At 38.3% G+C, this 13225-nt stretch overlaps 1 protein-coding gene across 1 annotated transcript in view; it reads left to right on the top strand.

Moving 5' to 3' along the window:
- PTPN13 (protein tyrosine phosphatase, non-receptor type 13) overlaps positions 1–10669 on the top strand; it is a 99350-nt gene extending 88681 nt beyond the window's left edge. Inside the window, exons 37-47 of the mRNA XM_026068462.1 lie at positions 191–347; positions 697–873; positions 2321–2400; positions 3665–3720; positions 4784–4887; positions 6140–6288; positions 6912–7002; positions 7737–8074; positions 8638–8853; positions 9580–9642; positions 10589–10669. Of these exons, the coding sequence (XP_025924247.1) occupies positions 191–347; positions 697–873; positions 2321–2400; positions 3665–3720; positions 4784–4887; positions 6140–6288; positions 6912–7002; positions 7737–8074; positions 8638–8853; positions 9580–9642; positions 10589–10669 (1512 nt within the window). The remainder of the gene's footprint in view (positions 1–190; positions 348–696; positions 874–2320; positions 2401–3664; positions 3721–4783; positions 4888–6139; positions 6289–6911; positions 7003–7736; positions 8075–8637; positions 8854–9579; positions 9643–10588) is intronic.
- The last annotated feature ends 2556 nt before the right edge of the window (positions 10670–13225 follow it).

Genomic DNA, 13225 nt, shown 5'->3' with positions numbered 1-13225 from the left:
TTACAGGTAGAATCCCGCCCCACCCATCCACCCACCCAGCTATCTCAGAAGAGTAACAGACATGAGATTATTGTGGTTCTTTTTTATTTGTTGCTAAGTAGAGCCCTGTGGTTTTTAAGGGTTGCTTGCTGCTAAAATAAAATGCTAAACTTCTTAAAAAGTTAATGTGTACTGTGCTTTGCTTTGTTAGGTAAATGGCAACAGCATCCTAGGAGTGTCTCATGCAAATATGGAAAATAATATCCATCAAACAAAAGGATTAATGAATCTCACAGGGTACAGAGATATCCCTTCCCTTGGCTTTACCAATCAGATATCAGATTTGTCTAAACACAGTAACAAATCAGGTAAGAAGAGATGAGATTGGGGCAGCATTATTCAGTTTTTACTTCATGAGTACAAGAGAATGAAGGCAATAGCACTGTTGAATAGGCTGAAAGAAGTCAATGTTAGGCTGGCATTCATTTTTAGAAGATCATCTCCAGGTCCTGTGCTCTGCTGTAGAAGAATTATTTGATGTTGGAAGTAGATAGCAGAAATTAGATTCTGTATAGGAGTGAAATGAAGGAAAAACATGATATCAGCCAGAATTTATGTCTTAAAAAGAAGGTCTTAGAATACTTCTTGGTGTCTGCCCTCTTTTTTTTCCTCCTCCTCTTTTGTGAAAATTTGTCATTTTATGCCATTTCGTTTTAGAAACAGAAGTTCCAGATGATGAGTATTATGATGAGGATGATCACAATGAAGTTGTTCAGTATCTGTTGGATGTTGTAGATGAGGAAGCTCAGAACCTTTTAAATCGCAGTAATGCARCATCAGAGGCCCAGAACCTTCTGCATCTCAAGAATGCCACATCGGATGATCATCTGCCAGGTACTGAGAGCCATTGAAAAAACGGGTCATTAGCAACAAAATACCTCTTGAAACAAGATGCTCAGTACTTACTAAGGTGAAGTTGAAATGATTTGTGAAGTGAAGGTTTCCCAGTGAGAACACAGATATATGGTTGCTCTATCCAGTGAAGTTCAGATGCAGTTCAGAAGTGAAGTTTGTTTGGTAAATCTGGATTTTGCTTTCAGTAATCTGGGAAAATGTATCCTGTTCTAGAATGTTTTTGTGAGTGAAATTAATGTTTAGGTGCCTGGTTGTGCACATGCAGTCAGACTTCAAAGTTTCATTGACTACAGATTGCAGAACTTGGAAATGTGTTGAGATCTCCCCAAAACCAAACTGTTTGCCAAGTTGCTTCATCTCTTTTATATAAGCCTCAAGGAGCTCAGCACCTTCTTCTGTCAGTGTAGCTTTCTTTTCCTTCATTCCATGTCTTCAGCTGCAGTTGTTATTAACTGAAATTTAGTGTGTAAAGGGATTTGTTTTTCCTGTGTGGTGTCACAGTATGTGTGTATGTTCCAAGTGTTCAAGCAAGATGCTTGCTACTGCTGTGGAAGTTCCCTCCAGAATTCAATATATCCCTTCCAAAATTATAATTATTTTAGCCCTTTTTCTACTCTTTCAATTTAGGTTATTGTCATATGTTATTACAGTAGAAATCAGGGAATGTTAAGTTTCTGGCTAAGCCTGAACCTAAGCTGGGGAATATCATTGGAGATCCAGTACTTCAGTTCCTTCCGGCTAGGATCTGGCCTTCGCRGTTGAAGATGCATTGAACCCATAAGACTGCAGGGAGTTGCTACAGCAAATAGGATTTTATCCAGTATGTTTTGATGAGGACTTGTTAATACAAAGAGCAGGTAGAACCCAGGTTTAGACCTACTAGAGGTCTAAACCTAATTGAATTGGAGAAAAACTGTTGACATGGGAACCTGTTAATTTACTGACAGTAGTCTGTCCATTCATTACACTGTGGCATAAATATTCTTTTTGCTATGCAAGCGACCTCACATTTCATCRCATGCATTCTGATTGAAAAGAAGGAAGCATAAAGCCTGATTCTCCTATACACTAAGACCCCTTTTACAACACACTGGTAGCAAAGGGACTTGAAAGTCGTTTTCAGTTACTCTAGCACCTGTATTCCTGTATAGTGCCAGACTAGTGTAACATTCACATCTGTGAGAATGTGACTCCTGGGTGTATTTCAGTGTGTGCATGTATGACAATTCCCATACAATGAACATTCTTAAGGGCAAATGTGCATCTAAGGCCTTCTACACTTGACCGCTTTCTAGTTTTGTAGTTATGTGCACATTTGAAAGGTGCRCTGTTTCTGAATGGAAAGGAGGCAGAAAGAAGCCTTGTTTTTGAGAAACCTACCTCTAACAATATTTTTCTGTATCTTCTGATTTTGTTTCTCTGTTAGAGATGAATGGGAAGCTGACAGAAGACAAGTCTGAAGACACAGACTGTGACGGATCATCTTTACCTGAAGATTTTTCAGAGGTGAGTAGGCAAGAAGCTGGTAGACCTTTGTCTGCTGATTACCCTTTCTCAGATACTTCCTTTCAATTTATTATTTTCTTTATTTGCAAAGAACTTGTGGAAGTAATCTTATGTGCATTGTCGATGAAACCATCTTTACCAGTGGTAGCTGTAAATGGTATACAGAAACTTATTTTTGAGGTAATGTATAATTAATTATTCAGTGGTAAATTAACTATGCAAGAGAACTAAGCAGAGAATTAGCACAAGCTGTTTCTCATGTAAAAGCCAACAGCTTTTTTTAAAGTGGGTGTGATATATTTCTAATGTTATTCTAGGCATTTTGGCTAAGAAGTTTCCTTGATTCCTGCTCAAACAAGGGAACAAGTCATGGTGAATACTGTGTAGATTTATCTATCCCAAATGTCAGTTTGAGGTTTCTTCTCTCCTTACTGACTTGTAAGTTGCAAGTTGAAAGACATTGCTCTTTTAGACATCTCACTAACCCTAAAAAAAGAAAGAAGAGAATACTGAGTATTTGTAGAGAGCCTCTACTGAAAACAAAGACAAAAGCTGTCTAGATGTCCAGGTTTTGTATCTCATATTTCAAATTAGTGGACCTTTGTCTATCCAGCACGTTCTGGTTGTTGCAGCTTTCTCTCCAGTTACTGGAGCTGAGAGTCAAATCAGGAATCTGCCTCAGTGTCAGCGTTCTCTAGGTGATCCAAAAGTAAAACTGTCTTTGAAAAATTGGTGGAAACTGTTCTAAGATGGATAAATATAAATCACTTTGGAGAGTTTCTCCTTCTCAAAAAGAAAATTGAAAGGTCCTGTTCTCTGCCAAGCCTTCAACTTCTGTTGAGGAAGGCATACATACAATTAACTACCATTTAGAAGTAAAGCCCAGTTCTGTTCTGCACAGGAGTGGGTGCCTTGACAGGAGGCAGAAATGAGGCATTTACGTTCACTGTCGAACTTTCCTCATTAAAGGTTTTAAAGAATTAAGGGTCTGTTGGATTACTTTTAGGTGGTGCTACTGCTGCCATGAGTCAGGAAGGACTTTAAGGCAGCTTTTGTCCTTGTTTTCAGTAGAGCCTCTCTGCAAATACTTAGTATTCTCCTCTTTATTTTTTTTAGGGGTAGTGAGATGTCTAAAAGAGCAATGTCTTTGAACTTGGTCGCCTTCAGAAATACTCCCTGTTTCTGTTCACATAGTTTAAAATTTACTGTGGATGAGTGTTATAACTATGACCTTAACTGTGTTTTGAAATATTTTTTCCACTAGCCAACACACATAAATGGTTGTGAAGAACATTGTGAGGTAAAAGCTACTCCAGAAAGGTAAGGCTTTCTTTCTAGTGCTGGTTGAAAGCAAACATGTACAATGTGGAAGCTCTGAAGAGGGATATGTCATAATGCAAACAAACCATAAAATACCTGTGCAATGTCTTGTTGAATTGCTTGCTGTCCAGTCTTGTTATCCAAGAGGTTGTAATTTGCCTGAATATTAGTCAGTTATTGTATGGTTTGCCATACCCTGGCTGAATTTATTCCTTTGATATTTGGTTATAACAAATAACTGGGAGATGTGTTCAGATAATGCCAAAAAACTTAATTAGCATTGTGCTAGAAATTTGGTACTTTAATGTGGAAAAAAAGTTCCAATGAATACTGTCTTCAGTTTGAATCTTAACAAGCTTCCTAAATGTGTTTTCTCCTGGTTGTGGAGCACAGTGCCCACATAGTCCATTGATTAATCTGTTCCCACTTGGGTGCTTTGAGGCTTTATTTTTTTATATGGAAAACTAAGTATAAACCTGACCAAGTGATTAGCTGTCCCTTTGAGCCACCTATTTCAGTCCTGGAAATTCCCAGGCTCGTGTCTCTGTGCTAGGTAATTCTAATCCTCAGTCTCAGTAATGCTTCAGCCAAGGTGCATAAACTTTTTTTTTTCCTTTTGATTAAATTTCTGGGAAGCTTGGTTAAAATCTTGGCATGAAAAGTGACATTCTGGCATGTAAATACTTCGTATGTTTATCACCATGTTCAACAAACCTAGAAAATTCACTATTGAGAAAGCAGATAGTCCAGTGCATAGGTAGTGAATTTTGAAAGGTACAGATCTGTTTCAGGTTGCAGTTGGGCTACTTTGCCTTTGAAATGTAATTACAATGAAAAAATTAGTAAGTTCATATCTTCCCAGCTATTTCCCTGCCATTATCTTTTTCCAACCTCCATTACTAATTTAAAAAAGGAAAAGAAAGTTTTTATGTCAAGATCCTTGGTGTGCATCCAGTCCAGAATACTTGCAATTATAAATTGCTTTCTGGCAATGCCTTGAATTCCAAATGTGTTGGATATCTCCAGGTGTTCATTTTTACTTCCATTCCTTGTCCTTTTTAAGGTCACCTCCACAACCTCCCTTGAGCCAAGCAGACGAAGATGAAATCACATGGGGAAGTGATGAACTGCCAATTGAATCAATAAACCAGGAACGTGTACATAAAGGCAAGAACTTCAATAAATAAACAATCAGGGCAAAATTGAGGATCACATTAAATACACAGAATGTCAGAAGTGCATTTTAAAATGTCCTGGATATCCAGATAGATGCAATGGGAAATTAAACAGCTCAGCAACCCACTAGAAATGATCTTTACAGCTGAACATAAACCAATTGTGACAGTTTATAGGAACAAGTGTTGGCAGCGTTGGGCCTGTAGTCAGAGTTGAAACTAGCTGAGGTTTTCTTCCATGTTATCTATTTGCCAAAAGCTTTAAAGACATATGATGATTTGTGTCATTGGACTGCGATCAGATCAATATCTTGTATCTGCTTGACATATCAGATACTCCATGCTCAAAGTACACAATATTTTCCCTTTATGTTGAGCCTCATTTTTCCACTGTTGCTCAGTTTGGCAGAGTGAAATACTACTGAATTTGATGAATTTGGCAGAATCTAGCCTTTACTTTTTGAAATAATATTAGAAATTTCAACTCCTGAAATTCATATACAGCAGATTTGTGTCTGTAATCTTCATTAAATGAAAAAAAAAATCTGTGAAAACCTTTTGACTACATCAGCAGATTTAGGACACTTTCAATTATGATGCCAGAGATACTTTTAGTTTATTAATTTTATTGTGTTTCAGAGGAACACTGAAGGCCATTTGCCTTGATATAAAGCAAGTTTTATTGGAAAACAGTGCATTTAGCACATCTTACAATTACCACTTAAAATACATCTTGATGTGAAGTGCTAAAAACAGAGTCACAGGCTGTGGTGTTTAAGTGCAAAGTTCTGAATTCATCCTTGTGTATATTCATCCATCTTGTCGATTATAAGTATACTAAGAATTACGCTTGATGTGTTTGTTTCAGTGTATTTATTGGAACTTCAAGTAAATGCTCTTTCTAGTTCCTGGATTGACCAAAGCTGATTTTACTTTTGTATTATTTTTGTTTTATTTGTTTTTACATGCCTAACAGATAGGTCATCTGTGTACTGCTGAGGGTATATGGATGGATTCTAGAGATAATAGGCAGCAAACAGTGGTGAAAAGATTGTTTTCCTCAAGGGTGCTTTATTGGTCATGGCTTCTTATAAAAAATATAATAATGGTATATGAGTCGGACATGCATGACAAGAACACCRTATACAGCAGTAACAAGGAAACTGTAACACTGCACTGCAGTTGACATTTCCGTAGTTTAGCTATTTATGTGAACACGTAAATCAGTCTTGTTCTTCTGCTAGATTGTCCTTCAGTGACAAATGAAGAGATCTCTGCGCTCCCTACTGTGAAAGTGCTTCCTGGAGGCAAGTACACAGGAGCCAGGTTAAAGTCAGTCATCAGGATGTTGCGGGGGTTGCTGGAACAGGGTGTCCCTTCTAAAGAGATTGAAGTAAGTAGCTATCTGTCCTTTTAAGCCTTTTTTTTTTCTTTCTAAAATGTTGCCTTTTAACAATATGAAACAGTTAAAATTGAATGGTTGATTCATCACTGCCTTAAATACCGCAGCTCTTCAAAGGAGTGAAAAGACTTCTTTACCAAATGTCTCTCCCTTCCCCCACCAGCAGCTGAGAGAGAAGATTAGGTTGAGCTGCAGCTCGATTCAGAAGTGCATTTACATTTTATTATTTCTGGAAAATTCTTAAATGAGTATGAAGTWAACAGACATGGAGGAGGTTAAATAACCACTACGAAATCCAGCTGCAGCATAGGAAAATGTGAAAACAGTTTTTTCAAAGTGTTAACAGTCAGCCATGTTAAACCACCTCTTTTTTGGAGAAGGAGCTAAAGTATTTACTGGATAACAGTTCTCTCCCCCCGCTCCCCACACTCCCCCAAGTGTTGTGTTTTCTTAGCTGTGTGAAATGAGATTTGTTTCTGTGACTGAATTATTTTGCATAACCACTTTGGTGTTTTTTCCTGTCTTATGTCTATTAGAGACTTGGTTATATAACTGCTCTTAACATTTGTTGTTGTTCAGGACATTCTACTGAAGATGCAATTATTTGTTTACAGAATCTTCAAGAGTTAAAACCTTTGGATCAGTGTTTGATTGGACAAGCAAAAGAGAATAGGAAGAAGAACAGATATAAAAACATACTTCCATGTAAGTCCCAGTCTGATGTTCGGTGCTGTTAGTTTGTCTCCACCTGTATGGTCTRATGAATTGGATCAGAAGAAACACATTTTGATTCTCAGTCCTAGTTCTGCTGCTGTGTAGCCAAAAAACCCCAGAGTATCTGCTGGTCATTTTCTAAACATGTAGAGTGAACATTCATAAAGGTTAAAGATCAATGAGCAAAAGACTAATGTAGTAAGTAGAGATGGATATTTAAAGATTGTTTCAGTTGTTTCAGCAGATCCTGCTTGAAACAGGGTGAAATACACGTGAATGTATGGAGCCAGAGAGCTTTATTCCATTTTACCCATGTAAATTTGGTATAACAGATATGTATACTATTGTCAGTAATCTTTCAGCATCAAAATTCTGTTTGTCTTGGCTGTGAGGTATGCAGATGAGAAGTGAGAACTGACAAAGACTAGCTCTAAGTGAGAAACTTTCAACCCGAGGTTCAGGGGTGCTCTAGTTCAAGTCAGATACCCTGCCTGTCTTGTTGGTCAGGTTTGTCCTGAGCCATTTTTTTTTCTTCATGAAAAGAGAAGTACTAATCAGTGTCTTAAAGCAAGTATTACACTGATATATTTTTGAAATATTTGTGAATGTCCTTGGAGATGACAAGTAGCATGTGAGTGTGTAAAGTTTGGCATCTCTATTGTTAGGAGGGTTTAATTATGTGCCTGCATAGCATTAAAGTAATTTTGTTTGTGTTGGGATTGCAGATGATACCACTAGAGTACCTCTCGGGATTGAAGGTGGATACATCAATGCTAGCTTCATTCGCATGCCAGTAGGGAATGAAGAGTTCATTTACATTGCGTGTCAAGGACCTCTCCCTACTACTGTAGCAGATTTCTGGCAAATGGTTTGGGAACAAAACTGTACTGTGATTGCCATGATGACTCAGGAGGTTGAAGGAGAAAAGATAAAATGCCAGCGCTATTGGCCAGATGTACTCAATAAAACTACTATGATAAATGATAGACTCCGGCTTGCTCTTGTAAGACTCCAGCAGCTGAAGGGCTTTGTCGTTAGAGTGCTGGAGCTAGAAGAGATCCAAGTAAGTGAATTGAATTATTCTTCATTCTGAGAATTTATTTTGAGTGCTGGCATTTCTGTCTTCAAACTTCTGCCTTGCCTGCTTTCAGTCAAAATGTCTGCATTGAGCAGTAACTTGGGGTTTCTCCTCCTTGTCTGATGATTGCTATTAGGCAATGCTTCCTCCTTACAGCTTGTGCTACCATGTGACATTTACAGGAGAAAGTCTTTGGTCCAGGAGATGATTTAATGATGTTAGTGAGGCTTTAAATGTGGTTCCCTAGATGCCTTTGGCTGCAGAAACGGAAAGATATGTGGGCATGAAGATCTCTAATAACTCAGTCTGGCTGGTTCATTACTTTGTGTGATTAGTGCAGTCTGCACAGTGAATCTCATACTATTTAATTACCTGCTGCTTACTTTCAGTGTAGCTCATTGTTTCTCTTATTTTATTGAATTACAGACTACCTGTAATTTGGTCTGGGCAAATCCCTCTCTCCTGAGACTGTTTCTTTTAGGAACTTACCTGTTCCCTTTTTTCTGCCCTGTGTGATATTTTGGTGTCATTGTGTTCTTAAACCTCAGACAGGTGAGRTACGGCACGTCTCACATCTGAACTTCATCGCCTGGCCTGACCATGACACCCCTTCTCAACCGGATGACCTGCTCACTTTTATCTCCTACATGCGGCATGTCCACAGATCAGGACCTATCATAACTCACTGCAGTGCGGGCATTGGACGGTCAGGGACCCTTATCTGTATAGATGTTGTTCTAGGGCTGATCAGCAGAGATCTTGATGTGAGTACCTAAGAGGATGGACTAAGCCATGCTTCTGACTTGAATGAACTGTGTTCCATGGGAGGTATTCAGTTATTTAAAGAACTGAATCCCAACCTCAATGACAATGTTACCTCTGTGTTTAAAATGAAGGACAAAGCAGATTGTCAGAAACTTGAGGTGTACAAACGCTTCAGCCTGAAACAGTGGTATAAGGAAACACGTTTTCCAGCACAACCAAAGATATGCTTTCTGTGATCCACAAGAGGGTGCTAGCTTTCTTATGTTTGTGTCCTTCAGCGAGCTGGTATGGCAAAACCCTTTGTGGATTTTTAGAGAAGATGAACTATAATGCCATGCTTAGCACAGTAGGGCTTCTAAGCACTTCCTTAACTTCTAGAACTTTTATAATTCTGGGGAAATTAAAAGCATTTTGCTAGACTGGGCCAAGAGCATCAATTTTCTGCATGATCAACTCTTAAAAGTAAGCCAGAGAGTCTGTGGAGGTATACAGTGATAGAAGAAAGAGAAGGAGAGTATCTTACGCAGGAGGGCTGCATACTTTTTGCATGGGGACAGCTCATGCTGGTAACCTGCCAAATATGCATATAGTAAATTTTATTTGTTCTACTACTGAATGTTTAATATACTTTGTTGGATTCTTTGGTGCAATGCTGAGAATTTTTGCTGTGTATGCATGTGTGTGTCTCTTTCGGACACTTCACTTGCTGCTGTTTGTTTTGACAGTTTGACATCTCAGACTTGGTGCGCACGATGCGTCTGCAGCGACATGGGATGGTTCAGACAGAGGTGAGTCTGGCTTGTCCGGATATGCACTGCAGGAAGGACGCTGGAATCACAATTCTGATGTGAATTGCCATCTAATGCAATGCTTGTGTTGTGAGAATTAAATCGGATGCAGACTGGTGCATATTGGTCTGTATTTAACAATTATAATTATGTGCAATTTTTTATGAGCTATGCTCTCTCAATCTGTTCTACTAAGGATTTGGAGYTTTCTTCTACTAAAGCACGTGTTAGAGAGGAAATCAGCTGAGGTTTTTGGCAAAAATATGGATTAGATACTGAAAAGAAAGCCTAATGGTAGCTGCTGTGAATCACTGAAGCTATTGGAGACATCCTGAAATCTCCTTTAGGGAGGTATTTAAGCACAAGTTAAGTGAATCTTTTAGGAATCATCTAGATCCGGAGCTAATTAACCTTACCTTGAATTTGGACATCTCAAGGTCCTGTTCATACTTGAACCACTTCTCTGAACACTATACTTGAACCACTTCTCTGAACGCTGAAGACTTCTCAAATCCTGTCTTTTTTTAAAAAAGAGCTATCAGCCATTGCCACCCCCAACATATATTAGCCCCCAAACCTATATCACCAAGACTGTAAGATGAGAAGTTGCATTGTAATTGAAGTTCTGTGTTAGGCAGTTTGATGAAAGACCTTAAAGTCATTTGCTTGCATCATATCTACTTTTGTAAAGTATTTACTCACTTTGAAGAGTTTTTGATGTGAAAGGAGTAAAAGTTTCCTGTATGAAAATACCCTTTTAGTGTCAGGGGAGTGCCTGTATTTCCTGAAGCTGAAGCTGCATGTTTCTCTGCTGTGTATTTTTCTTTGTTTACCTTTCAAAATAGTATTGAAGTCAAGCGCTGTGCACCTGTGAAGAACAGATGAGAGTGAATTGCTTAGTGTAAGCATTTGTTTGATGTGCCCTGTGATTTCCTTTTCTTTACAGGATCAGTACATTTTCTGCTATCAAGTTGTCCTGTATGTCCTGAATCATCTCCAAGCTGAAGAACAACAGAGAGGCAAATAAAATACTGAACCTAAAGTGCTTTTAAAATAAGAAAGTGAGGAAATCCAGAGGCTCTTGCATGTTTTGATTGTTCTGCCAATACTATTCCAGTCCCTTTCTTCAGTTGCTGTCAAGTATCTTTGCTATACAGTCTGTCCATCATTCCAGCGAAGGTATATAGTATATGGAGAAGGTCTAGCTCATATAGTACCACTACTATCTTCAGCCCATGGACTCATATGTGAGACTTTGTATAACAGTAAATAATATTTAATAAAGTTGCATTTTTTGCAGCTTTCTTAATCTGTGATAAAGTACTGAAATAAAAATATTTTAATTAAAAAAAATAAATGAAAAAAATCTTATAATGCCTTCTGCAGTTCTGCAACTGCTTTGGGTATGTTTCTTATGAGGTGGGGAGCGAGGGTACAAAGCAGTATTTTATCCTGGCAAACTTTATTACAAAGACATTTTATTAGTCTCTTCTAAAAGCTTGTTTATGGCACAGAACTTTTTGGCATTTCAGTACAGTTAGAGCTATTTTATAGAGGGTATCTTTAAATCAGTATTTAAGCTTTAAAAGATGCCTGTTAGTATAAGAAAGGTAGTGAATGTTCACTGTAAGTATTGCAGTTTATAATGTTTACTTGGTAGAGTTTCATGTATATATTTATATACTTTTACAGAAAAAAAGCTGAATTATTAGGTGTCTAAACTTATAACTGATTAGGCATCTCCACTCTGTAAATAAAAATACACTTAAAATATATTGATCAGAGGGTCTGGGTATTTTTGTGTCCTCGTGACTGATTTCTCTGGCCTTACATGGCATCATTCACTATGGTTGCTGCACATCTTACATAATTTGCAACACAAGGGCATCTGCATCTTGACTTTTCAGTGTCCTTCTGTTCTACTATGTTCATTTGAGAAAAGCTGCAGAACTGTGAGTTCCTTTCAGGAGAGCTTCCACACTGTGGTAAAAGAGGAGGATATTTTCCCTTCCCCTCTTGTTTTGGGGCATAATTGGGCATTGGAGACCTGTATCATGTTTTTTTTGGTGTGTTTGTACTTGGAGGCTATGGCAGTGAGATGACAACAATGTAATCTACTCTGCTTAAATCAACCAGGTTTCAGGTGGGAGGCAGAATATCAGATTCTAACGCAGTGTTTTGCTAATATTAGAAACAGTTGAAACTGTTCTGAAAGGAAATCTTCATTTTATGCTGTATGGGAACCTTTGGCAATGAATCACTGCGACCAGCCAGCACAGGCCCATTCCTAGGTTTGAGCAGTGTTCCTGTCCCAGCTGACAGGAAGGCTTTATGTCCTTATCAGAGCTGAAGCTCATGTCTTGTTATGTGACTTGTGCTCTCAGGAAGTGCACAGGAGTAGCAATTTCATAGCATTCTACATTTCAAGGGTAGAAATAAGCTCAGAGACTTGTGATTCTCCAGGGTGTTCAGTCTTCAAAATATTAGCCTACAGTGTTCTGCTGTCCCAAAACTGAAACTCTGTCACCATCCTCATTTCATGGTATTCTAGGTAGCAACAGCATGAGTTATAAAAGGAAAAGAGTCTTTTTCACTTGTCATGTTAATATTATGATCTTATTTATTATTTTACTTTATAGCAACAAATCACAGCAAATCTGTTTTGATATTCCCTCTAGCATGCCAGCACAGCTGAAAAGTTATGCCATTTTCAGAGCAGTGTAGTTTGGTGAAGGAACAGGAATTCTGGATAGATAGAGAAGCAGAGGCAGATTGACTAGCTGTGTCATGGTACACCTGTATGAAGGAGCTTGAAAGAGAAGACAGAAGATTTTCAGGACTACGTTGTCAACAGGCAAAGTAAGTAATCGCAGTCTGTTGATACTCTACTGCTGCTGCTTTAACATAAATAGTGAATGCAAGGGATTTGCATTTGTCTGCTCTTTAGAAATTAAAGAACTAGATATTAAGGTGAAGACAGTTGAATTCTTCCCTTAAGAGTTTCATGACAAAGAAAAATGTAGAACCAGGAACTGATTTTTGCATAGTACAGAATGTGAAGTCCATCTTGGTATTGTGCAAACAATTTGCAGCAGATTACAACCTGTGGGAAGCATACTTCAGTATCAGACTCCAGCATTTGCTTTTTATCCTCACAAATATGAAGGTCTATGGTATGGTAGTGGCCTGGTTGGTTAGATGTTCTTCAGGTTCCTCAAGGTCAAATTCACCTGCTATTATTATCTGAGAGGATAATTAGCCCGGTGGTCCTGCGTTGTATAGTACCTCCTCTCCTTTTAATGATGGGCGTAGAAAAGCCAAAGATGATTACCTTGACCTAACCCCCTCTCCCAAAAAGTTAAAAAACAAACAAATTCTGAAACAGCCTTTTCAGTTTCTTGGATTATCACCCTAGGAAGGTGAGCATGTTTGTAGTGAACAGACATGTCTACTCACTCTGCTAGTGTGTATGTATAGTATTGACCCCTATTTGCAGGAGATCAGCTGGGAAACCCAGCTATGCCCCATTCCCTCATTAACTCTTTTAACTCTATTTAAGAAACTGCAGCTCTTGAGGGGCAAA

Source organism: Apteryx rowi, unplaced genomic scaffold (assembly GCF_003343035.1).
Source record: "Apteryx rowi isolate R43461 unplaced genomic scaffold, aptRow1 scaffold_270, whole genome shotgun sequence".
NCBI lineage: Eukaryota > Metazoa > Chordata > Aves > Apterygiformes > Apterygidae > Apteryx > Apteryx rowi.
This window is presented reverse-complemented; position numbering and strand designations above follow the sequence as displayed.